The sequence below is a fragment of the Dipodomys spectabilis genome, unplaced genomic scaffold (assembly GCF_019054845.1).
Source record: "Dipodomys spectabilis isolate Male_0828 unplaced genomic scaffold, ASM1905484v1 ptg000001l, whole genome shotgun sequence".
Taxonomy (NCBI): Eukaryota; Metazoa; Chordata; class Mammalia; order Rodentia; family Heteromyidae; genus Dipodomys; species Dipodomys spectabilis.
Genome location: NW_024870678.1, coordinates 8570748 through 8598693, shown reverse-complemented (window position 1 = coordinate 8598693; position 27946 = coordinate 8570748). Strand labels below are relative to the sequence as shown.

General features: G+C 40.4%; 1 protein-coding gene across 2 annotated transcripts in view; it reads right to left on the bottom strand.

The window, feature by feature from the left end:
* Positions 1-2002: 2002 nt before the first annotated feature.
* The window catches only part of Dse (dermatan sulfate epimerase), a 45652-nt gene continuing 19708 nt past the window's right edge, over positions 2003-27946 (bottom strand). The window contains exons 2-6 of one of the 2 annotated variants that reach the window (XM_042680046.1): positions 22055-22523; positions 11856-12109; positions 9261-9500; positions 6514-6721; positions 2003-4591 (exon numbers count right to left, since the gene is read on the bottom strand). In XM_042680046.1, coding sequence (XP_042535980.1) covers positions 2821-4591; positions 6514-6721; positions 9261-9500; positions 11856-12109; positions 22055-22470 — 2889 coding nt within the window. In that variant the 5' untranslated portion in view covers positions 22471-22523 and the 3' untranslated portion in view covers positions 2003-2820. Of the gene's footprint in view, positions 4592-6513; positions 6722-9260; positions 9501-11855; positions 12110-22054; positions 22524-27946 lie in introns of those variants that run through there. The other variant, XM_042680111.1, reaches the window with a different exon arrangement.

Genomic DNA, 27946 nt, shown 5'->3' with positions numbered 1-27946 from the left:
CCTGTCTGGTCAACTCTCCCACAAAATATACATTGCTTGGCCTGTGACTTGGGCTTGAAGTAACCCCTCTCCATACTTTGCTCCATTGCAGGCCCCTTGGACCAAGAAGGCCAATTGGAATGAATTCCTGATTGGAAACTTGCATTTTCCTACTTCCATTTCTTTATGCTGCTTCATCCATCATTATAGCTGATTGTATGCCCACCAGTTACCAAGAAGGGAATACACAATTTTTACTTCATAAACAAGCTCTCTGTGTTAGTAATGCTCATTTTTTCTTTAAGGCTAGGACCCAAAGTCCTGTTGATCCCTTATACAAAAGGCTATATATTAGCCAAAGAACTGCAACACTTCAAGTGAGCAACATTGAAATAGATCCCATAACCTATCAGTTTCAAGGAAGATTTAAGATTGCTTGCCTGTCTGCCTAACTTCCTTTTTTGCCGATCTTGGGGCTTGAACCCAAGGCCTGGGTGTTATCCTTGAGCTTCTTTTGCTCAACTACCACTTGAGCCACAGCCCCACTCTGGCTTTTTTAAAAATTATTAGTTTATTGGACTTTCTTGCCAGTTTGTCTTTGAACCTTGATCCTCAGATCTCAACTTCTAGAGTAGCTAGGAGTAGAGGTGTGAGCCACCAGCACTTAGCTTTTGCTTGGCTTTCTTCAAGACAGAGTTCCTTAGTTTTACTCAAATGTTCAATATCCCCAATACCAAATGTCTTAATATGAAGACCTGTGATTCATTTCAGCATTATTTTTTTTAAAGTTGACACTTTAAATTACTACCTGAAGAAGTATGCTGGTAAGAGAAGACAAAACACCACGTTCATTAGAAGAGGGAGGGGGAAATTTTTAACTCATTGTGTTTTAAAGACACAAGGTTACCATATTTTCTTAAACGATTACAAAAAATGAGATAATGTTTTACCTAGGACCCTACTACCATGACAAATGTATTGTCTAGCCCTAATCTGATGCACTCAAAAGAAAATCAAGACTTGGCCCTCACTTGGACTTTTCATCAACTCAGGCATAGAAATTTTGCTTGCATTTTGGGTTTGAGATCAAATTTTCTTGGAAGCCTCAAAGAGTAATCCTCAACTCTCTTTTTCCCCAAAATTTTCTTTTGATCACTTCAGACAATTTGTCTCTTGGATAAGAAAAAGAGAAATGTTGAATGAGGTTAAGTAAGCAGAGAATCTGTCCCAGAAAGCAAGTTTAAATCCCAGTAAGAGCATCCATGCAAAGCAAACGGAAGCATTATTCTTTTAAAAACATTATTCTTCTAAACAGTGTGTAATGACATCCTCCCTGGAGATTTTGCATGGGACAAAAAATACTTCCTCAGAAGTCAAGTATAATGAGCGAAGCACTATTAAAAGCCAACGTGTCTTTTATTTATGTAAAAAGATTCAAAATTAGAACTCAAAAGAGGCACTCAAAGGAGTTTCACAGAGTTCTTGTTTTTGTTGCCCCCTAGCATTTCCATGAACAAAAAGAACAAGTAAGAGGAAATGTTATTACAGTGACTAGTTTAGACCTATAACTCAGTGACACATTACCTATTTTCAAGGGAGGAATATGTTGAATGTAAGATCGCTTTATTCCTTAAATTCTTTTTTTTAAGTATCTTATTTTCTTATGTTCAGGTACAAACTATGGGAAAATTTCCAGTATTCTGTGCTGCTGTTATTCCTGAGGACTCAGTTGCAAATAGCTATAGAAACTTTGTTCTTGAAAAAAAAAAATTGATGTTACTTAAATATGAGAAGATGGGTTTTGCTTAAAATGTTTAAAATGTGTTTAAAAAACAAAAAAGGTAAACAAGTAATGAATAAAAATTAAAAAACCAAAAAGGTAAATAAATGGATTATTTCTTCTGAAGCAATATATTATAAGCTTAATAAGTCCATGTTCAAATAAAGATCTATCTTCAAAGATTTTTGAATGTTAACTTGAGTAATTTTGAATGAATAGAACCAAGAACACAATAGAGAAAAATCACAATTATGATGTTTATTTAGCAAAATAAACTTGAAAGATTTCTATTAAAAATGTAAGAATCATATCCAAATTTTAGGTTCTCATATTCTTTGGTATTGAAGTTAGGATAGCAAATATTTTATTTTGAAACAGTCATTGGATCTATAAAGTTTCCCACAGAAGGAAAATATATTGAATTACCTGCATTTGTCTTATTTACTAAAATGCCACTGAATATATAAAATCAACCAATTACATGCTCTCAGAGATCAACTTCATCAAGAAAATATTCATTTTTTAATGTTTCCTACTGGAAATATATTTTGAGTTTTAATGATCTTCTGTCATCATTTCTATTATGCTATCTGAATAGTCCAGTTCTTGTAAAAAAAAGATCTGATGTTTCTATTTTAAAAGCCTAGATATCTTGGAATTGTGTGTTTCATCCTTTTCCTCTATGAGAGTAAGAAGAAAAATACTAACAAGTTTAAATTAATGATAATAAGCCCAATTCTAATTTTTGTATCTTAAGAAAAAAAATAATACTTCAAACATAGATTTTTTTTCCTTTCTTCTACAAGTATATTATACTGACTGCTAAATCAGCAAAGCCAAATAGTTCCAGAAACACTGGGGAACAACCAAGCTACCATTATACCTTTGATAAGTTCTTCACTGCTCCAATTCTGATTTCTCCACATCCCTCCTTTCTTGAGAAATCATGCCTTCCCTTTGTTTCTTAAAGTCGGGGGCAGGGGCAGTAAGAAATTGAGGCGAATGAATGACACATTTTTGCAATATGGTCATAAATGATCAAACCATGGATAGCTTCAGTGCTAGCACTGTGACTGGGAACAGGAAGAGTATAACCACAATAAAATACAGCTGTCTATGAGAAGAACCGCATAGAGACATCTCTGGCCATGGAGGCTCTGGGCCCTCTGGAAATAAGTCAGTTGCATTGCTAACATGACAAAGAAAATCGCAATGTTCAGAATCAAGAACAGTCTGGTATAGGATGCAGACAGGGATGGCACTCCACTGTGAGTCGCTGTCACCACCCGTACCTGCCCCAAACGGCCGTTCATGGAGCCTCCACTTTTGTGCTTTTCATAGGTTACATCTGCAAAATCTAAAAGGTCTTTCATTTCTTCATCTTCATCTATGGGTACTTCTTTCTGTGCCAAAATCTGAGCTTTCTGACGGATTTTTTTTTCATTGACTTCAATTTGTGCAAAAATATCAGGGACAGCATCCACAAATTTATAGCGCTTGCCTGCCCTTCGGTTTTTCTTTAATCTGCTTTGTTGCTGCTGCTGCTGCTGCTGTTGCTGCGATATGGCAAAGATCCTGTCGATGGCCTCCTCCGTCTGTCTCTTATCCGAGAACCTCAGGAGGCGCTCAGCAGTCTTCCTAAAGCTAGCTGTGTTCCGGACTCGAGACAGGATCTGCTTCTCCAGTAACTGGAACACTGGCTTAAAATGCTGCAAGTTCCGTTCCACGATAGCAGCGTAGTCCTTCACCTCGGGGACAGTGGTGCTCTTGATGGCTGAATTCTGGTCAAACAGAATTTTGTGATGATCTGCAATGACCTGGGCAAAGGCAGACTGTCCTGTGGTCTCCCCTGTCCACAGGTAAACCGCATAGGCATGTTCACTGGAGGTTATGAACACGTCCAGTCGCTGAGAGTCCCCGTGGATACTAAAGCTCTGAACATCCACAGATGGCCCTATGAAGAGGTAAGCCGCCCTGGTGACGGGACTTCGGAGGTGCATTGTGACATTCACATAGTTGGTCCCATTGTAGGGATAGCCCCGAGGGTATGTCACTGAGGCAAAGGTTGCTTTCTCGCTGTAGCCAGTATCGTCCATCCAGTACATTTTATAGAGGCCATCACGCTGTCTGATGAAAGCCCCGTGGACCCCATCCACGACTGTCTCCTCAAAAGGTACATCCACATTGTGGAAGAAACTTGCTGCTGTCTCCAGGGGACTCTCCTCTCCCAGGTGGATTTGGTCCACAAGGAGGAGAAGTTGTGGGTGCAGGAGGATCAGATTTCTCTGAATGTTCTTCAAGTGCAGCTGAGGGTTATAGGCTCCCACACCTTCTCCTCGGATAAAAACCACCCCATCTTTCTCCACGGCTGCCACCACTCTCCCCTGACAGCTAGCTGCCTGGTCATGCTTGTATTTTGACCATTTTGATGAACAGTCTTCTGTGACCTGACCCTCCCAGGGAGAAAAGCAGCTCTTGGACACAGCAGGGGAAAACATCAGAACATTGTTTAAGAAGGTGTACTTTGGCCCATAGAGGGCCTCAGTAATAAAAGGCACTCCATTGGGAGCAAAAGTGAATGAGTTTTGGTCTGGATGTTCATGCCCTGCATTAAAATTTCTCCATCCTTTGATCCAATCTTTATATTTGTTTCTGTGGACAATGTCGTATATTGCACGTCCCCCAAGTTTTCCTGACTTGAAGGAAAGGAAAGATCTATTGATTTCTGCAGGCAGTGAACTTCCATAAGTCACAACACCCCAGTCTTCAAAGTAATGCAACACAGGGGTGCCAAAATCTGGAGGAGGAACCGATTTCAAGTTGGCATCATACCTGAAGGGATTAATTGAAAAAAATTAATGGCTTTCAGGTGAAAGCAAAAAGAACTCACCAGAACTATAATGTCACATGATAGTGTGGCCAGAAGGAAGAACACACAATGCTCCCAGAACATTGGCAGCTTTGACTGTATTGGGGAAGTTTCTGGAAACACTGATAATGAACATGTAGAAGGGAAAACTACTGGTCATCAGAAGAGGGTACATCTTTATAACTTCTGGTCCTTAGGTTTCAGACTGAGATGATTTCTGCTGTTACTCTCTCCATGGACCTTCTTTACTAGACAGTTTTGAGCTACCATGGAAATGACTGTGCTTAGTAGAATTTCAGCACTTCTAGGGAACGTTGGGTTAAGATCTGGGTTCTTAAAACTGGCTAGAAGTTATATTGAATTATTCTACAGAAACTGAAATTATTTGATGTTCTGTTTGCAATCAGTTCCTCCTCCAAATACGTTCCCTCTAAAAAATATAAATTAGAATAGGGTAGCATTTGACATATTAAGTTTATTGCCCATAATCTATCTAAGACTATAAATGGATACAATTCCAGGAAACTAATAGTGGATAGTGAAAATTGTGGTTACCATGGCTGAGTCCACAGCCAAAGGTTTTGGTTTTAATTTGCAGATAATGCAAATTTTAAAAAAATGCTCCTTCCTTTAATTTATGATAAATGTTTATTATGAAGTAATATAATACTTAACATTAAATGTTCACAAAAAGTCCAAAAATAATAATGAAATGTTCATTATTTTTGATGATTTTGGAAAGCTGCCTAGTCAAGAGTCATGTGATTTTCTGGTCAAGGGAGGAGAAGGAGATTTATGTTGTTAACTCATATATACTTTTGCCTACGGAATCAATCTCCTATCATACCATCAGTGTTTATTGGTATTTGATTTTACCCTCAACTGTTCAGAAATCATGTCTCTATTCAGGTGTAGAATACTGGCTTATATATTTAACCAATACAGAAGCAAGCTAAATAGTCATCTTTCTCTGAGTTTTTGGTTGATTTGCATATTCCTGTAAAGGCAGATTGTTTTTTAATTCAAGTTAGATTTAACATTAATCTAACTCCTAGAATCACATTAAAGAACTCTCTTGGATTTTTAGTTATAGGTAATCTGAATAAAAGGGAATTGTTGCATATTAATTTTTAGGCCATATGTAAAAGTAGCTTAAAATGCTAGTTTAACTATAGACTGTCACAAATTTACTATTTTTCTCCTTTATTGTTTAAACTCTGAAAGAAAAGAATAAAGAGAAGTAAACTATATAAGACTTATTTTGGATTTGAAAGATAATTTCACTAGCTCCAAAAGGTATCAGGATTAATGACAAACTGATGCCCTATCCTTATGATTTTAACTTAATGGATGCCAACAATATACTTGGCAATACTTGAAAAGAGAGACCCAAGCCTTTCCTGGGCTTAAAAGATTATGGCAAAAAAATTACACGGTCTTTTTATTATCAAAGTGAAGCTGTCAAATACTGTAAAAATACTTTAAAACACTTTAGAAAGTTTAGGAACAGCTTTGCTATTAGAAGATTATAATGCACCATTTACCAAAACCAAATATTGACTGCTTCCTTTGGTGTAATTATCATAATAACTAGGCCTTTTCTCCTTCCATGATTTCAAAAAAATGATGTAAAACCAAGGTCTGCTTATCTGTAACATATATAACACAACCCTAACACATCTCAAAGAACTGGGAATAAAGGTCAGGTCTTAAATGTGAAGAAACACGTCTAATTGAGTTTTAAGACACTGATGGGATTTGAACTGATGTTGCACATACCCAATTGACATGGAGAAAGATTTTTAGACTAGTTTTCTCTGTAAATGTAAAATATATGAATAGCACCCTGTACCATTTCCTTGAATTCCAGCCCAATGTGCCATACCAGAGAAACTCTGTGTGCAGAGTGCACCAGCGCTGTCCTTTGGAGGGTGTTCCAGGGCCTTCCACTACACGGTTCCTCCTGATTTGGTCAGCCAGCCAGTTTCCACTGCCATTACGCAGGACAAATTTATCCAGGAACACTAATTGGCTTTCTGGACCATAAAACCAGTTGTAATTTGAGTCTGCAATAGCCACTGTTCTTTGAAATCCTGAAGAAGGAAGTTTAAAAACATGAAGGTAAGTTTAAAACTAGATTCGCAGAAAGATCTAAATAATCATGTTCAAACCTAGTTACGAATTAGAATCAACGTATGTATCTTAGATAAGAAAAATAAACCCAAGATGTTTCTATTTCTATACCAAATGAAGTCATCAAAATCTCCCTGAGAGTCTACTACAGATCATGTGTGCAAACCTCTATCTGTTTGTGGCAATTTGTCATTGACTGGTAATAGGTGGGTCACACTTATCAATATGTGTATATGCTGCACCTCTTCTTTGTTTTCCAAAGTCTACGCCATGTGCAATACTATTTGCATTTGTGCGTGCATATCCTCTCGTGAACACCAAGTTCCTTCACCTGAAATGAGCACTAACTGCCAATGCCCAACCTGTATTCTAGAAGAGATAACAGCACAAGGTACTTTAAATTGTCTTAAAAAAAAAAAAAGGAAAAATTATACTGTATATAAATTCAGGACAAAAACTCAATTCCCAGTAGAGATTCAGCAGAAGATTCACAAAGAGAAAATATATGGCTCATCAAGCCAGGTGTCATCATTGCTAGAGAAGAAAAACAAATGCAAGACAGGATATACTACAAGATGCACATGAAAAAAACAGAAGAAAACTCTCTAGAGCAGACAGAAATAATCAGTACCAGAATATCAAAGGTAACAGAAAAAGAAAATAGAAGGCAAAAAACCCCCAAAACAAAACAAAAAAAAGAACCAAAACAAAATCCAAAATCTCTCCTAAAATCTTACTATGATTGTATTTACATAATTTAAAACAAATGATTTTGCTTTCTAATACTTTAGTAAATGCTCTTCCAAGTAAATCTCATTATAAAATATGGCATTCAAAAATATCCATTTTTGGCTGGGAAGGTGGCTCAGTGGTAGAGCGCTTGCCTTGCATGCATGAGGCCCGGGGTTCGATTCCTCAGCACCACATAATCAAAAAGAAAAAAAGCCGGAAGTGGCGCTGTGGCTCAAGTGGTAGAGTGCTAGCCTTGAGCTGAAGAGCTGAGGGACAGCGCCCAGGCCCAGAGTTCAGGCCCCATGACTGGACCCCCCAAAAAAAAATCCATTTCAATTCTGAGTTCTATAGAAGTACAGGACATGTTCTATTCCTCTTGAAATCCTCTGAGTACAATACCTGACATATAGATGTTCAATAAAAGTATGATAAATTAATAAATAAACATGTAAGTGTTCCTCTTAGAGGCATTCCTATTGTTCTTCCTAGCACAGAAAGAGGCACATACACAGCTTAAGGTGCACCCAAACCCTGAAATGGCTGGCCATTATCTCTCAGCTCAAATGACAAATTCCTAGGAACTCTCAAAGGTCCCCTGTTCATTGCCACTATGCACTGCAAACTCTTCTGTGTGTCTAAGAATAAGTGATAAAACAAGATTTTTTTTCTGAATTTACTCTGCAATATTTTTGATAACTAATTCAATAAAGGAGACTCTATTTAATCCATATATACACACCTGAGAAAAATGGCTTTACATACTGAATTCTCTGTTGCAGGTCTAAAATCACCAAGTAAATATTCTATTTCTCAAAGGGACAATATCTACCCTGAGGAAAAGTGACCTCCTGAACTTTCTCTAATATGCTAGTCCAGGTTTAGAAATAAGGAGTTATAAAGCTCTCTTAGAAATGAATAAACTACTACAACACACACACAAACACACTTGTGTTTTAGAGCCAGTTCTCTGAGAGGCTAAACTGCACAGCAATATGAAATTTGATGTTTTATAGCAAATTGCCTTTTTGTTTTCTATATTCTACATCATTTATTCCTATAAAACATTTAAAGAAATGCTACAGCTTCAACTCAAATGTGTAGGTATAGTCTTTCATTTGGAATCATATCTGTGTGGTTTGGAATAAACAATTTAAAATGCAATAGAATTATGCAGGAATAAAGAATAAAAATAAATGGGATATAATCATTAATGTTCAAATCTTATTTTGTCATTATTTTCATGAACACTTCCGATTATTCAAGTTCAGATAAATGCAAAAATCAAAGTACAGTGGAGACTAGGAAAATATATTTGACACAAGCTTTATAGTACCTAAATCACAAATCCTCATGTTAGCTCCCAAAATGTCCTGGCTACATGCAGCTCTTGAATTCAACTTTTATGTGATTAAAAAAAAGTACCAGCCCTTGATAGTTCATTTAATTCCTTCACCCTTAGCTACAATCTTAGTTAAGGAGGCTGAGATCTGGTCATAGGTCCAGGTCACCCCAGGCAGAAAATTCCACAAGATTCCATCTCCAAAATAGCAGAAGGCAAGGCTGGGAGCATGGCTCAAGTTGTATAGCACCTGCCTAGCAAGCATGAGGCTCTGAGTTTAAACCCCAGTACCATCAAGTAAACCAATACTTGAATACAATGTGACAAATCCCACATGGTTCATTTATTTTTCCTAGTCTAGCTCATTTTCATAACTGGAAAGAATTACAATAGTGTAATGCTTTCCTATTTTGGCCTTCTTACCGTACCTGGCAAGATGGTTCTATACATAAAGGCAAAGTGTTGTTTAAGCCATGGATGGCCGAAGTGGTTGATGTCAAAGTGTCTCTGAACAAGAAACATGTACTGGAAGAGTGATCTGGTGGTATAGCTGCCATAGGCAACTCCTTCATAGAGGGACCCATCTGTCACCTCTCTGAGCAGGACCAGAGATTTCTCCATGATGGTCAGAACTTGTTTGGTCCACAAGTAGGCCTCTTGTAAGTACCCTAAAGGGTGAGAAATGCATAAAATAATGACTATAACAAAATATAAACAAATAAAATCCTATGAGTATAGTGCTCAGGCCCTAAGTTCAAGCCCCATGACTGACCAAAAAATCCCTAAGAGTTAATAGACCAGTTTATATTATTACAAATTACACTTAGTAAAATTGTCAACTTTACAAATAATATCCTTTTAATCAAAGTATGTAGTAAGCACATGACATAGATTACAAAGTTTATTAAATAAATGGAGTTAAACACTTCAGAGAGTATCAAGAAAATTTCACAAGTAAGATCATACGTTGCATGTAACTTTGTGTGTAAGACTAGCTTTGTACCTTGGAACTCCTATTCAATTTCCCTAAAAACTACTTGAAAATACTTCTTGAGTTTGTCACTTTGTACCATTATTTAACAGAATTTATAATACTCAGCAAAACATAATAAATGTGAAACAGCCTTTAGTTTCTAGAAGCACAGGACTTAAAATACAACACAACAGGGCTGGAATGGAAATTTAATGGTGAAAAAAAAAATCTGGGAGTCACAAGTCTGCCAAAGTATGAACTACATGATTTTGTTCAAGTAGTTCTTCTACCTATCACATTTTTTTCTAGTCTTCCAACTGAAGATCCACAGTCTAAAATTTTACACCATCTTCTGGACTGAGATTGAGAAATTCTTGCTTTTAAAAGCAATGGTAACAACTCGCGTGTCTATAACATGTCTACTTTACACAGCACTGAACAAAGTCTCACATAATCCTTTTAACAATCACAATTATATCTTGCTAATCTGAAACTATGGAAAGGCTGACTTGTTCTAGACCTTAGGCATGTGACTCAAAATAAACAAACTATAATCTGCACCTAGGACTTAAAGGTTTGATCTGTTTTGTTCATTTCTTTGTAAAGCACACAAAGCTCTACCTACTGGGTGGAGCCTTTAGGGCTTTAGTGAAACAAATGTGTGTCATCTGAGTGCTGACTGCTCTACTGTGGCCAACAAGACCGGTTCAGCTACGTTGGGGTTTCCAGAGGCCCACGTACCAGCAGCTCTGAGCCCAAGGCCAGGTCCCAAGTGAAGCACTGTGGACATACTGCTCTCAGGCTTAGTAGCATCAAGGTGACCACTAACTGCAGCCTGGCCCCTTACTGCTCCACAATGAACTTGCCAACCCCACAGTTTCCCATCTCCACCCTCTAGCCTGTGGCTTTAAAATTCCAGTTATGATCTTTTTCCTCTCTATGTCCTCCTCCACAGACAACAATGTGACTGGTATCTCAATACCACAGTACCTGATTTCCTTTGAACTCTTCACCAGCCCTCTTTAGGCAATGTCTAACAAAATATTCTGTAGACTACTATTGTAGACTACTACAAGGGACTACAAAATATTCTGTCCCTTCAAGTCATTGATACAATTGTTAAGTTTTTCCTACAAGTCTTAATTATAAGTAATTATATTAAGTTGATGTTGTGATGTGACAAGTGAGAAAACTAGATTTGGGTAAAATCTGTTGATGAAGAATCTACAAAATGCTCATCCATTCATTCTTAATGGGGGAATATAAGCAAGCATTAAATTCTTTTCGATTTCAAAGTTGTAATATATATTTAATATTCTAATAATTCACTATGAAGTTCTTTTCTTTTTAAACTATAACTTTATTATTATGGTGTTGTTCAGAGGAGTTACTGTTTCATAAGGTAATAAGCACATTACTTTTTTTGGACAATGTCAGCACCCCCCCCCCCTTCCTGTGCTTTCTCCCAGTTTCCCCCATCTGCTTTTCTGAAATACAATACTAGGCATTTATAGGTTTTGACAGGAGTTATAATTAAGTTAGATTACAAGAATAAAGAAAATACAACATGGACAACTATGTAGTGTGCTAATAAAAAGTAGCTGAATAACCCATAAAAGTTACTTCTAATTTTTTCACATTATGATCTAATCTGGTTGTTTTGTTTCAAGAAAAAAGAAAAAAGTGGTACTGCGATTCACATCTGTGTGAGAGGAATATTCTTTTCAAATAATAAAACACCTATTTCATTTCAATAACATCATTTCTTCTAGGTTGGCCGTCTTCACTATAATAATTCTCTGGAAAAATAAATATGGGACAATCATAAGCCATAATTAAATAACCCACAAGCTAATACAGCTAGAAGAAATTAAGAAAAAAGATATCCCTTAATTAACTGAGAGATGTCCTGGGTATTACTTCATCTGCTGGGATTAGTTAGGATCCAAGTAGAAACATGTACCCAAGAACACTCATTCAAAATGCTACATGGTAATAATGACTGATGCCAGCTCAGGTATCACCCTGGCCTTGATGAGATCACACCCACCTTGATTCATCAGAATTAGGCTTCCTGTGAGTAAAGCCATGCAGTTGGTGGGCTGATGATTGTGCAGGTATTGAAAGCCCCATCCTCTCCGGTATGAAGTTTCATACATGTAGCCCGAGGCATTGGCAATCACTTCAAGAAACTTCTCCTGTTGTGTCTTGCTCAGGTAGTTGTACAAGAAGTCATAAGCAGTGGCAAAACCCACCAAGGAGTGAGCCAGTGGGACTTCATCCCAAGGAGCATCTTTCACCAACCTGTAAAGAAAAATAAACCATGGAAAGGAGGGCATAAGAAGGGCTCACTGTTTTCATCGCTCTTCTGAAGAGTCTATTTCTCAAAACTAAAGAGCACAAATTACAACATAAACCAAGGGGTTTAATGACACACCACTCACTTCCCTCCATGGCAGACACAAGCATAAAAATCTGTCTCATATGAAAATTACAGCCCTAACACTTTCCTCTTCCAGCCTCTGGCAACATCAAGAGTTTACAAAATAGTTACTTCAGATTTTTTTTCAATTATCAATAAAGGTAGCAGAAAATATCCAAAGACATAAAGCAACATGTAATGGCAGTACCCACTTAGTACAGCTCTCACCTATGTCCATGTGCATAAAAAGCTCTTATTTCTATTCTCATGGCTGGCTTGCTGTAAGAGGGGAACGGAGCTAGCAGTCTTATTTCCTGCAGCTGGTCAGCGCGAAGGTGTGAAGGTCAACATCCTTGACCTCTCAATCAGGACAGACCTATCTGGTCAGCACCACAGACAGGACAGCTGTTAAGGTGAGATGCCTTGCGCGAGCTGATTCCACCATGAAATTCCTGCATTGCATTCTTTCCCTAAAATGAACTGCATTTCCGCTAAAAGGTTTTCTGACACTTCCATAGATGTCTAAAAGCTGACTTCTGTGAAGTCTCTCATGGTCATTTCCTAGAGAGCCAAATTTCTGTTTTCCTGTCTATATTATCCTACAAATAGCTCAACAGTGTGTGGCCTACACTAAACAGGAAGCAAAAATGGAACTTGCACAGTTAGAACTGTAAGGAATTATCCTGAAAATCCTCATCAACTGTGCGGGATGTAAGTGAGTAATCTCCAAGAGAGGGAAACAAATGGAGAGTGTACTGTATGCGGGGAGGTGGAAGAGATCCCAGTCAGTAATTAAGCTAAAGCTCAACATTCTATGCCATGAAGCCCCCTTGCAATTGAGTGATTTGAAAATTCCTAAAAAATTAATACATTAGAATACATTAGAAATCTTTTATTTTAAAGTACAATCATCAGCTGGACGCCAGTGGCTCACGCCTGTAATCCTAGCTACTCAGGAGGCTGAGCTCTGAGGATTGCGGTTCAAAGCCAGCCCGGGCAGGAAAGTCCATGAGATGCTTTTCTCCAATAAACCACTCAGAAAACCAGAAGTGGCGCTGTGGCTCAAGTGGTAGAGCGCTAGCCTTGAGCTGAAGAGCTGAGGGACAGTGCCCAGGCCCAGAGTTCAAGCCCCACCACAAAAAAAAAAAAAAAAAAAAAAAAAAAAAAAATCATCACTACATAGATTTATAAGGGGTGATGAAAATCAACTTGGATATTCACTCATTCATTCATCCATTCATTTTTGTATAAGTGCCAGGGTTTGAACTCAGGGCCACTGCCTTCTGGGCTTGTTGACTGATGGCTGGTGCTCTGCCACTTGAATTATGCCTCCAGCCTGGCATTTTTGCTGGTGAATTGGAGATAAGAGTCTCACAGATGTTCCTGCCCAAATTGGCTGGAGCTACAGTCTTTTAGGTCTCAGCTTCCTGAGTAGCGAGGATTATGAGTGTGGCCTACTAGTGCCCAGCTATTTGGAGATATTAGTAACAAATGCAATGCAATATGAAAAGCTCTGTGACAGTTGTGTCTAACAAAGTAATAGGTTTTCCCAATATTATTGCAGTTGATGAATCTTATTCATCCTGAGGAAAAAAATGCAAACTTTTTGCAGGAGTTAATGAAAACTAAGATGCAGTGTTCCTCTCAAATAAAACTCAAGGTGAGAATGCTTTAAAATGTTCTGAGAGACTACAGTTTCTAGACTATGTTTTGCACTAGCAGTGATACTGGTTTGACTTTCTCCAGTCACCTATCAGAACTTCTGTGTTTCACTTCTTTCCGTCCATTTCCCTCTTCTTAGGAAATACATTTGCAACTAGATGTATGTAGAGTTTAAGTCCTACAAGAGCAGGTTTCTCTCTTCACCTTCCCCGCCCCCCCATGGCATTCACAATTGGATCCCCAATCATATATTAGTATGTGGCCGATAATAGACTAGGAAGAAAACAATGAAAGAACAAATCTATAAAACTAGGCTACCCTGTTTATAAGGAGTATATGATCATTATGACAGTAGGAATTTGGAGGATCCTTTTGCATTTAGTTGTAATTTCAACATTCAGTTCTCTCTCCTGGTGGTAACAGCCTGGTGCTAAAAAAAAAAAAAAAAAAAAACAAGACTGATGAGTTTTTAAATTATTTGGTCACAGAAAAAGCTGCCTAGCTTTAGCAAGTCAGTTTGCCAGCATGTGTACTGTTTATAAACAGACACTGAGAATGTGACTTAATTCCCTACTTCTAGGAAAAGAACAACTCAGACTTCACGCTTGTTGCCAGAGCGCTGGGAACATGTTCTCCACTGACTCATGGGGATTGGTGCACCAGACAGAGGCCAAATTACTGTTGTCCAGTCCAATACTACTCTACAATGTAATGGTGCATCTACAATGACAATATATACACCTGGCTGTAACATGGGTGTCAGTAACTCACTACTACCCATCAAATCCTCACACACCTGCATAACCCAAGAGTTTATTTGTATGGCTAATAGAACAGTTGATCTAGGGGCTGGGAAGGTGGCTCAGTGGTAGAGCGCTTGCCTTGCATGCATGAGGCACTGGGTTCGATTCCTCAGCACCACATAAGCAAAAAGAAAAAAGCCGGAAGTGGCGCTGTGGCTCAAGTGGTAGAGCGCTAGCCTTGAGCTGAAGAGCTGAGGGACAGCGCCCAGGCCCAGAGTTCAGGCCCCACGACCGGACCTCCCCCCCCCCCAAAAAAAAAGAACAGTTGATCTAATTCCCAACATTCATACAATATTGCAATGCAAATAATTTTGAAAATCTGTAGGCCTCCACAGAGTTTGCTTATTTCTCTTTTGGGGGGGGGGGGGGAGGGGGGGGGTCCGGTCGTGGGGTCTGAACTCTGGGCCTGGGCACTGTCCCTCAGCAATTCAGCTCAAGGCTAGCGCGCTACCACGTGAGCCATAGCACCACTTTCGGCTTTTTTTTTTTTTTTCTGCTTATGTGGTGCTGAGGAATCGAACCCAGGGCCTCATGCATGCAAGGCAAGCGCTCTACCACTAAGCCACCTTCTCAGCCCCAGAGTTTGCTTATTTCAAGCGGTTTCCAATTTCACAAAATACTAACACAAATTGCAATAGTGGAAGAGACTGTATTTTATAGTCATGATAACCCATAGAAATTTGCTCCTAGCCTACAGGAAGCGGCAGAAAAAATAAACCCTATCCATGAAGGTTACATGAAGGTTAAAAATATAAGCACAGAGATAAAGGTAATGGTAACACCCACTTTGTATTATAATGATAACAGAAGCACTTAAAGGTAACATCTGACACTTTATGCCACATCGCGTTTGACGGAGGCAAGGATATTTAGCTCCCATCTAGACAAGTCAAGGAACATGTTCCAGATCACACAGTTTATAAACAGGACTGAAGCATAGGAATTCTGGCCCCACAGATTTCTCCCTTAATCTCCATAGCCTCTTCTTTAACTTATTTAACACATCTGCCACTGGCTTCAAAGAACTGAAACTTTTCATTGACAAACTGACATTCAGTCCATGGGGGTCCACTGGGACTTCTGAAAGGCAGCTTTAAAGTGAACAAAACCAAAGGTCCCTTGTGGTCTGATAACCATCAGACCAGGAACATCCATGAATAGTGTATACACATAAGATAATGGACATCCGATATGAAGGATAAACAACCGAGATGCTACTACAAACCAATGTGCTGAATAAAAACCAATAACTATAAAGACTGTGAATAATGAGAGGCTCAAGAATGCAACGGACAAAGGAAAAGCTAACATCAATCATCAAGTCTAGGCAGGCTTGGTAAGACTAGGATGGGTACCGGCAGGCAGAAGGAGCAGCTCAGGGCTGGCTGGTGAAGGTATTTCTGCCTAGACTCAGGGGAAGTGTTGACAGTGTCAGTGCGTGAAGGTCAGGGGAACTCCCACTGACTGCATGCCAACCTGTGAGTGAGAAGTTTGAAAACCGTAAAATCACAAAATGTACATCCTGGATGGGGACATGTTTCATGGCAAAGGTGATAATAGAACCCACTTTCTTTCAACTCTCAAAGGTATTTTCTTTCCCTCAAGGGCTCACACATTCAACATGGACAGAATCAGCGAGAGCAAAATGAATTCAGAATAACAACGGTCAAGAATGGACTGGGTGTGGGGAGAGGTCCTAGGTACGATAAATACCAAGATAGCCACCAAGGAACGCTGTATTAGTCAGCATTTTATTTCTGTGCCCAAACACCTGGGATAACTTGTAAGGGGGAAACAATTGAGCTCATGGTTTCAGTCCACTGCTGTTTGATCCAACTGTTTGGGACTGGGGTGTGGCATGGGGAGACACATGGCGAACAAAAACTTCTCAGCTCCTGGGGCCAAGAAGCAGAGTGAATTCTGTATACCCTTCCAGGTGTCCATCCCCCAGAGAATCCACTTCCTCTAAGCAAGAATTGCCCACTCGAGTTTCTACCACTTCCTAGTAGAACCACCAGCTGGGGAATCAAGTCTTCAACATCTGACCCTTTACTGGAACATTCCAGAACCAAACTATAACAATATCCATGAGCTACTGTAACAGTTACTCTCTCTCTTACTGTCCTTCCCTTCTGACTGAATCTCCATTTGAACTGGCTGTGAATATGCAACTTGCAACCCAAGACCAGCTTTCAAACAACTCACACTCTCCTCTCTCTCTCTCTCTCTCTCTCTCCCCCTTCTTAAATGTATGGACAATGTACTTCTGACCTCCAAGAGGTCACGATTCAATGACTGGGGGAGATGGGGTGACTGGGGTCCCTGGAATCTGTCTTTTAAAGAATACCCTACATGCTGAAAGATCTGTCCAATTAAGCCTTGTGTAGATTTTCTTTTGTCCTAAATGTCTGTATAATGTATTCCTCTTCCTCACCCTCACTGTGGTTTCATTTCTTCCTAGATTAATATTAGAAGCTTCAAACCAGTTTCTCTTCCCCTGAGCCATCTCTGTCAGGCCATCTTACACACAAAGCTTTTGAACACAGGCTATGATGGAGCAAGCAATGACCTGGCCCCTGCTGACTGCCTCCTCCTGCTGTCCAAAGCTGTTATGGGAACACAGACAGAAAGTGAAGATGGATGGAAGCTTGGGTTAGGCAGGGCTAAATGTATTCCTTTAATCTGTAGGGCAGAAGGAGATGAAAAAGTAGTAGCCACTTGCAGATACCTAAGGTAAAAATTGTCTACCTGGCTTCCTAAGACTCTAAGAACTCACTCCTGCTATATTACTCTGTTTTCATAAACATCTATCTAGCACTAGCAAGAATGAAATGTTACCAAGACTCTCCATACTAATAAGACTATTTAGTTAAGTATTCTTAAAAAAAAAAAAAGATAAACTGGCCACCGGTGGCTCACACCTATAATTCTAGCTGCTCAAGAGGCTGAAATCTAAGGCTCAGGTTTTGAAGCCAGCCCAGGCAGAAAAGTGTATGAGATTCTTATTTTCAACTAACCACCAGAAAACCAGAAGAGGCTAGCTCAAGTGGCAGAGGGCTAGCCTAGAGCTAAAGGAGCTCAGAGACAGTACCCAGGACCCAAAGAGTTCAAGCCCCATGACCGACTAACTAAACTTTAAAAAAATTATATCACTAAAACCGATTTCAGATCTATATGCAGCTGTGGCCAACTAATATTTTTCCCTCAAGATATGGAACAAGGAATGCACATCATGCTTACTAAATTCATATAATAGAAAATTGAAGAGCCAGATTGTAAAGACTTGTGGAAAGACTGTGTAACCCTATTTATTCATATTACCTGTGCTTGTACGAAGCCCAGGTAATTCCATTAAGAGAGGATTTTTGCTGTCTTCAGTACAAGTTACAGCAACTGTGAAAGACCATACTGATCCCCCACGGTATAACCCCTGCTTTCACTGTATTTGATGTTGATATAATTTGTGGAAGGGAAGGGGAAAAATAATTTAAATAGGGATACAGGTGGACCCATTGCAACAATGAGATGTACAAGTTGTTATGTTGAAAACGAACTTTACAACTTTGGGGGGGGGGAGGAGGATTAAGTAGGGGGGAAGGATGAGAAGGGATGGGAAGGGGAAACAAAGGAGGAGGCTGCAATGCTTGATAAGAAATGTACTCATTATCTCGCCCATGTAATGGTAACCCCTCTGTACAGTATTTTCACAATAATAATTTTTTTAAAAAGACCATACTGAAGGACTGACTCCTGCCTTACTCCCCCAGGCCAAGCAAGACACCAGGTGTGCGCGAACAGGCTTGGCCACATGTCAGTCTGCAGGTAGGCTTTTCCAACCTAAGCCTGGCTGAGAGTCCTGTCATCCCAGGTGTGACATTCCATTCTGGACCTAACCGAAAGTACCTAGCCCTAGTGCTCTCCCCCCCCTCCCCCAGTAATTACAGCCTGATTTTTACCCCCTTGTTTCCTTGTTAAGGCCCACAGAAACCCAGCCCCAAAATCCAGTCCCTTGCATAACTGCCAAACCCATGGGAAAGTCTGTGCCCCTCGATGGCAATAAACAGTCCTCGCCTGTTGCCCCTTGAGTCTGGCCCATTCCTTTTCCATACTCCTCCATTTTCCTAACACATACTATATTTTAAAAGGCAATGGGTGGCACTAAAAGGCTAGGAAGTAGGACAGAGCCAGCCAATCATCTCAGAGGCAAGCAGACCCTGAACACAGCAGAACACAACAGATCTCAAAAAGAATTTCTTGAGATTTCTTCTTGATGATGTATGATTATAGTTGCCATAAATTAACTTCAAGCTATTGTTAGAAAGAGGCATTATCGTAACTATTTTATCCCGACCTGCATTTGAACTAGGTGGAGAACAGGACAGAGTACAAGTTAGCTGAGCAGCAAGAACTTAGTTTACTACTTAGCCCGTAGTCTTTTTTTTTTTTTTTTTGGTGGGTCGTAGGGCCTGAACTCTGGCCTGGGCACTGTCCCTCAGCTCTTCAGCTCAAGGCTAGTACTCTACCACTTGAGCCACAGCACCACTTCCAGCATTTTCTGCTTATGTGGTGCTGAGGAATCAAACCTAGGCCTCATGCATGCAAGGCAAGCGCTCTACCACTAAGCCACCTTCCCAGCCCAGCCCATAGTCATTTAAACACATTCTTTAGACAGAACTCAGCTCTTTTGCACACCTGACATTGCTTCTCTTTCAATCCCCCCCCCCCCCCCCCACATAACTCTTCCTGCCACTAGGCTGCCCATTTCCACTTTTGTCCAAGAATGCATTTAAAACAACATTTAAAGCAACCATCTGCTTTTTTTGTTAATGGCATTCAAAAAGGAGTTCCCAGTGCTCAGGTTCCTAACACATTTATGTACATTTTAAAGAAGCTAACTGATGTAAAAAGGCTTGTTAGCCAACAGTTACCTTACCCTTCTTCTATTGCCAAGATCTGAAGCTGGGTAAAAGTGGAGAGCTTTCTTAAAGAAAGAAATAAGAAAGAGTGGGGCCCAAAGGGCGAGGGAAAAGGGAAAGAGAAAGAAAAATCATGAATGAGAGGAAAGTTGGGGGTTTGGGGGCTGGGTTTCTGACAGCCCAGCATTTGTTTCCACCAGTGCACTTTAATGGATTCCAGGTGCATGCTGGGCCAAGTCTCACAGCCTTCATCACTGGAAGGTCATGAGAGGAAAACCTGATCTTTTCACTCTTGGCACTGTGGCTTCATGTGCTGGGGCCCAGCTACTTCCTCCCTGTTTTAAGTCTCAGCCTGAACTTGCAATTTAGAGAAGTAAAAAGCTGGAGAAACAGCTGTACAGAATTGCATTTGGAGCCCAGCAGGAATGCTGACAAGGGCACACCCACTCTTCATGTTATACTAAGCAATGTGAAACAAGAAAACTGACTGGTTCCTTTCAATATGACACTTTGCCTTTCCCTTTTTATGTAGTTATTTTGTTTTATTTTGTAAAAATGCCCTCAGATGGCACCATCCAGAAGTTTGCAATTTGTAGGCAAGGGTTTAATATTCAGTCTGTTGCAGAAAGGGGAGAAAAAAAAAGAATACAATTACTTCTCTGTCCAAAAGTTCAACTTTGTTTCCCTCACAGGGTCTTCTGATTTCCTGTAGCCAACTGGCTCCAGCACAAAAGTGAAGTAATTCCTTTCCTCCATGATTTATGTTCTGCTTGATGATAAGTAAGCAAAAACATTGTAATGGGAGGAAAAAAATGATTCATAACAAATAAGTCCCCAAAACACAGCACCAGTTACAGAGTAGGTTAAATGGAAAATACTTTGTATCTAAAAGCTTAACAGAATAAAGTTGCCACTTCACACATCCGTTTCTGTGTAATCAGAATACTCATTTTAGTACAACTGCTTGCCAAACACATAAAGCTAAGAGATTTACGTGAATTATTTTGTTCACTCCTTGGAACAATCATCCACACTTACAAAGGAAGAAGTTTATAGAAGTTACAGAATTTGCCAAAGGAGACTTGACTAATTAAAACGGCAGAGCCATGATGCAAACACTGGAGATCTGCCTGCACCTTCAAAGACCACTCTGCCAGTCCTTTTCTCCAGAGTTGACAATTCACAGCACAGCACTGAAGCCTGCTGTTCAGAAGCACACACGGGATAACTAAATCTGTGCCAGCAGATAGGTGTTTTTTTAACAATTGTATTGCTGCAACAATCATATCTTAGATCTGTTTTGAATGCATTCTTCTACCCATTGATTCAGGTAAGACATGGTAAATTTAACATCCTTTTCCTTGATGACTTAATATCTGTAGTCTTTTCCAATAACTGAACCTTTTGCTTTGTGTTCACTTCTGCAAGACCACTCTGCTAAGGAATATAAAGTCACATTCACAGCATCTCACATGCCAAGAGTTTAGCTGAGATACTCAATGGGGCTGAGATATGTAATGTAAGGGCACTGCCTGATAACTTCCTTTTTTTAAATATGTCAAATTCTATAGAAGGATTAAGCTACACTGGAAAAAAAAAAGTGGCCTGGGTTAAACTCATCTCCTAGACTGTAACCCCTCTTCCCAGGACGGTTTAGTGACATTTGCTTGGGAGATCTTCCATGGAGGGATATATATTCCTGCACAAAACAGGAAGGGGCCCTCTTCTCAGTCTACTGAGGTGGCAAAGGCAGCACTATGCAATTCAGCAAACATGCACTGCAACGATGCTTAGAGAGTAGGGAATCTTTCATGAAACCCCCTGGAGAAGGTTCTCTGTGATACTGCCAAGAACAGTTCTTTTACAGCGTAAGTGACTTTACATATTGAGTGTACTGTGCTGTATGCTACAGTATTCCTGTTTATATTTCTTCATAGCATTATTTTCTCCTGAGATTGACTTATTCTTGTGCTGTTTATCATGGCCCTAGGAACAACAAGCTACCCTATTATAAGGAACAGCATAGATAGACATACATCTAGATTGTATAACTACTCTCTACAATGTTTGCAAGCTGACAAAGTCACCTCATGATGCATTTCCCAGCACATCCCTGTCATTCGGTGATGCATGATGGTAGGCACATGTTTACCCAGGGGAAAGACATCTCAGCAGTCAACATGCTGCTGTTTACTCGGTCCAGCTAACCATCCTTTTCTTTGCTTAAGTTGCATCTAGGTGTTTTCATTCTAACTTAAAACATGAAACTTACTAGGCCTTTTCAAACAGTGGGTCATTCAGAAACCAGAAGCAACACAAGCAATAAGTAATCCTCTTCCCCAATACACATGCACATGAAGAAGTATATGGAAATGTAGCCTGTGTAGCTGCACTTGAAGGTGGATCACAACATTATACAGTTAAAAAGAACAAGACAAAAATCTACCAACTAGGCTGCGCTGCCATCCTCTCCATGTAGTCTTTGGCCATGTCTCGGGCTTCAATGCTGTCAGGATACAGCACACAGAACATTGCCAGGGCCCCCAGGTTGTTCCCATAGATTTCATTCCAGCGTGCACTGTAGTCCTTGGGATCCCAGGGAGGAAGGTACTCCAAGGGGCTGGACAGCATGGTGTGCACAGCTTCAGTGAGCTGGGCGGCGATGTGCTTGTGCGAGCTCGAGGCCCTGAGCTGGAGCTCCTCAACCTCGGCCCTGGAGAAGTACAGCATAGGGTGGCTGTCGTAGTTGGCATTCGTGAAAGGAATCATGACTTCTGGGTTCTCGTCGGTGACGTAGGCTGACACGAAGCAGAGCAAATGTATGAAAAACACACTGGGGGCTCCCCGTGTGTGAGTCCTCATCGTGGCATCAGATCTCCAAATCTCCAAGGCAGCCAAATCATCTTCAAAAGATCCTAGATGAGACACAAAGAAGAGCATGTGTCAGCCACCACAGGGGAGCAAGGTGGACATAAAGAACGTTGCAGCCAGGGAAAAGGGTTAAGTGTTGAAAAACAAAGATTAGCAATTTTAGTTTCTTCAATACAAAACTGTGGATGAGTAAGCTGGTTAAAGCCTGCAATCTTGAGGTGGAGATGAGGAAGATTAAGTTCAAGGCCAGTCTGGACAAAGAAAGGGCACAAAACTCCATCACAAGCAATGGCTGAGAAGTTGGTAAATTCCTGTCATCACAGAGATAAGGATAGCACCAACAGGAGGATTGAAGTCCAAGGCCTGCTTGGACTTTATAATGTGATACTGACCTCAGCAGTAACTACCACAGCTGGCCAAAGGGTTTATGTGGTAGAGTACCTGCCTAGCAAGCCCAAAGCCTGGATTTCAATCCCTAATTCCACCAAAAACAAACAAAAAAAGGACAACAAAAATCTGAGTTAGAAGAAACTTACTAGTACCTATTAAGTTTTTCCTCACATATTATCATGCACAAAATTTAGATTTTTATGGTATATTTTAACATGTATACAAAGCCACAATAACCAAAAGCTAGTGGTGAACAGAGTCATCTGAAAAATCTGAGTCAACCTTAACAAAACGGAAAATGCTGTAGTTATGATTCCAGTCCCCTCCCTCCCTCTCTCTTCTTCTTTATGCTATGCATTCTAAACCAAGGATAAAGATTGGTACTTCTATGAGAGTAAAATAGAATGAACAATGTTAGGTACTCCCTTCATGTAAACAAAATATGAAGACTGAGAGAGGAAATATGTGCCAACCCAGTGGGTTCCTTGGCTGCCATCAAGCTAGAGCATGGTGAAGACCAACTAGAGGGCTGCTGGCAATCAAGGCCAATACACCTTCATTCAGAAAATATAATCTCAGGGCTGGGGATGTGGCTTAGTGGTAGCGTGCTTGCCTAGCATGCATGAAGCCCTGAGCTTGATTCCTCAGTGCCACATAAATAGAAAAAGCCCAAAGTAGTACTGTGGCTCAAGTGGTAGAGTGCTAGCCTTGAGCAAAAAGAAGCACAGGGACAGTGCTCAGGCCCTGAGTTCAAGCCCCAGGACTGGCAAAAAAAAAAAGGAAGGAAGGAAGGAGAGAGAGAGGGAGGGAGGGAGGGAGGGAGGATGGGAGCGAGTCAAAGGCCCAAAGCAACATGGATGGATTTATCTTGTAATTTGACACTGTGGTCTGCTTTTTCATATTACATATGTGATTTTAGTGTCACTTCAGGAGCCAAATTTAAAACCAAATTTACACATTTTCTTAATTACTGCATTTTTCTTCCCTTTTCTTTTTTGTTTTTGGCAGTACTGGAGTTTGAACTCAGGGCTTTGCACTTGTTGGATAGGTGCTGTACAGTTTGAACCACACCTCTAGTCCAAGGACTTTACTTTCTCAAAAGCCCTTTCTTCCAGTGGTAAATATTGGCCAAAATAAGGTTCTTTCAAATGTAGGAACACTTAAAGAAAAAAAACCCTCAGCCTATGTCCCACATCTGGGATACAGAAAGCATAAAATCCCCCAGAGGAAAGTCAGGGAATTCTTAAAATTCTTAAGAGGGGAAAGGTTATAGAAAGCAGACTAGAAAAAAGACAGTTTTATGTAAATAATGAACAGTGGTTTTCAATTATTAAAGGGAAAAGCCGATGGTGAAAAATCAGCCTCCCAAGCTGAACACAAACTATTTTTCCAAGGAAAAACTGCCTCATCACATTCAGAAGAGAGAAGGAAAAACAAAAAAACTTTCATGCACAGGGAAGGTCAGCTCAGAACCACAATGTGCTCTGTCTCCAAAAGAAAGGAACACGGTATCATCCATGTGGATACCACCTTGTCCTTAGACCATAAATGCTTAGACCAGACTAGACACACACTATGTGAAAATAAAATGGCAAAGGTTTTATGAAGCATTTCAGAATCAAGAGCAGAACTTGACGAACAACAACAAACCCCGACAAAACAGCCATGCTGAATAAAACATATCAAATAGAAATAACTCTTGGATCTGCCAGTATTATGTCTAGCACCCCAAGTTTCAAGGCGGCTGGCTGGATCCTTCAAGGTCAGAGACCCAGCCAAAAGAAATAGTCTTCTGAGGTTAGGCCTGGAGAGGGGCATGGTCTTGGGCAATAGGCTAAGGCTAAAGTAGCCTGAAGGGATTATTTCTTGCTCTTCTCATCAAACAGTACAGCTAACAAGTTTTTAATGCCTGTATGTGTATATTAAATGCCCACAAGTCTGAGAGTGGATGCTGTTATCAATGAAATGAGGGATTTAGGCACCCAGATGAGGGCAGACTGAAGGGTTCTTTTATAGGTCCTGCAGCCATACCATTAAAGTTCTAGAAGCTACTGGCCTTCAAGCTGTGTGTGTTGGGGGAGAGGAAAAACATGTGAAGGTATTTTCAGCTTTGGGGGAATAGGTTAATGAAAAAAAAAAAGTGAAGACCAGAAATTTTCCATCTCAGATTCTGTACAAGCATTCTCCAAAAGCTGCAAAGAGTGACTGGTTTTATTCTCTCCTCACCCCCTCCCCCCCCCCCCCCCCCCCCCCCCCCCCCCCCCCCCCCCCCCCCCGCTGCCCGCCCCATGCAGACCACGGCCTATCCAGGCTCAGGGACCATAAGGTCCTCCACACTGTGGGGTCTTCACGTTCAATAGGATAAAACTCTCTTTATAACTGCAGTCACTTCTGCCCCCTTGCTTCCCGTTATGTGGGGGCAGGCCCGAGTCCAGCCAAGCAAGAAGAAAGGACCCTGAGGCCCAGAATGCTATTTCCAGGCTGTCATTTCAACATGGCGAACTGTTTTCAAAGGTTCCTTCGTTGCTGCTTCAAACGATGTGCAGTCACAGCAGAAAGGGGATGAGTACTCTGGAAAAGCCACACAGGCCAGTGCAAAAACTCACAGAAACAGGACTGCTAAAGAGACCTCAGGAATTGTGATGCTGACAACTCTACGTTGGTTTCTTTGTCTCTGATTGTACCCTGCCCCCTACCTCTTCTCTCTCTGCTAGTAAGGCCTTGTGGATCCACCCAGGACTTTCACTGTATCGGGTATATAGCACATTGCTCAGGCATCACACTACACACATCATGCTTTGTAGCTTGCAGGAACCATAGCTTTCTGTGTGCATTGCATTCTAGTATATGAACTGACAGAGCCATAGCTTTCTGTGTGCATTACATTCTAGTATATGAAATGACCTCAGACCTAAACTCAGGCTTAGGATTGAGTAGAGAAGATCTCATTACTGACATGAGCAAGGAAAAAGAAAATCCTGCTTCTTCTTATTTGAAGCCAAAGAAAGTTTAAAATTTTCCAGAAGAAAATGTCTGCCAGGAAATTTAAGGGAGAACACGTTACTCACGAAACCTAGACACTTAATAACCTACTGTTATTCATTGGGGTTTTTATTTGTTTTTTAAAGATGTAAGGGGCCAGGCAGGGTGGCATATGTCTGTAATCCCAGTTACTTGGGAAGATGTAAATAGGAGGATCAACGTTTGAGACACTGGCCAAAAAAAAAAAAATTGTTAGTAAGACCCTAACTTTCTTGTGCATTAGGAAAAACTAATTACCAATTCAAGCCTCAGATGAGCAAGTTTCTACCTAAAATATACTCAAGTTTAAAAGTTCCAAAAGAAAAGAAATGAACATGGCAAAAATGGTCGAGTGTGGTACCTAAATGGACTACTTGGTCCATTACAATGGTCAATGAAACAATGCCCATCAAAGGCTAAGAGGTTGATCAGAAAGACCCCAAAACTTACCTATCCCTTCTCTCCCTCTTGCAGTCTTTTTCTCCCCCTGAAAACCCCCTTCAACACATGGTGCCTTTGAGGAATCGAGTGTGAACACTGGGAAGTCTTCGGATAATCTATCAAGCAATTCACTTCTAGTTCGCTGTGCTTCAGAATTAGCAGAACTCAGCTCCCTTAAATCTCTGGCTCAGTTTAGGAGTTCAGCATTTCAATATGGCAGAAAATCACCAACTATTCACAGCAGCTAATTCTATTAATACATAGTTTGCAAGTCTCAGGAGGTTTCTAAAGGATGTAGGAGCCTCATCTCCCCTGAAATCTTCTTTTTCTTTTCTAGTATACCAATTTTTTTTGGGGGGGGGGACTTGAACTCTGGGCCTGGGCACTGTCCCTCAGCTCTTCAGTTCAAGGCTCACGCTCTACCACTTGAGCCACAGCACCACTTCCGGTTTTCTGAGTGATTAATTGGAGATAAGAGTCTCATGGACTTTCTTGCCTGGGTTGGCTTTGAACCGCTATGCTCAGCCTCCTGAGTAGCTAGGATTACAGGCATGCACCACCATACCCAGCTAGTATACCAATTTTTATTACCCAGCTTTCCTTCCCATTCTTTCTTCTTTTTGGGGGGGGGGGGGGAGGTCGGTCATGAGGCTTGAACTCAGGACCTAGGCACTGTCTCTGAGCTTTTCTGCTCAAGGCTAGCATTCTACCACTTTGAGGCACAGCACTGCTTCCTTGCCCATTCTTTTGTGTATACACTGTAGTAATTTAAGGATCACTGTTACTACAAGGCAATTAAGTCAACACAAGTATCTCTCTATATATGCCATATATATGTGTATGTATAATTCTGTTGTTGAGGTATCTGTCTGTCTGTCCTTCTGTCTGTCTGTCTGTATGTCTCTCTCTCTGCATACTTAGTCCAAATGAAATGAATTATAATTATCTTAAGTAGTTTTTCAAAAGAACTCAAAATTATTCTGCTTTAGTTCTGCTTCTGCTGCAGCTATTCCAATTGCTGATGCACAGAGAAACTTTGTTTCTATAATCCTAGTTGCTTTTCACAAATTCAGTCCTTTACTTTCCAATAAGAACATGGTAAAGCAGTATTGTTCCTTCCCAAATAGAATCAATTCCAGAGACAGACCCTGAGTCCAAAACTAAGTTTCTTTCCTTTATGAAACCATTTTTTAAAGAATGTTAAACATTAAAATTCCATTTTTGCCTTCTTCACACCAAGACAGCACAGAAAGAGTATGCTGAGAAAGCAAGAAAAGAGGAGAACCCTCAACTAGTATGTAAAGTTTCAGAAATGCCTAAGCCTGTTTACAGAATGAATCACATGACAGTATAAAAGATCTTTCAATTCCTCTGATTTAGAATATATAGAAGGGCCAAAGATAGAAGAGAAAAATAACCCCATAGAAAGTTAGACATGTTTCAAATTAAGATGGATTAAAATCCCCCTTACGTGCCAAATGTAAGGAGCACAGTAAAATGATGAATGGGATGGGGGTGGAGTTGGCAGATATGAATACGAATGCCTGCATGCTGTCTGCTAGCTTTGATCAGCTCTCAAACCCTCCATCCTCAGCCACAAGCTGGTACCCACTTC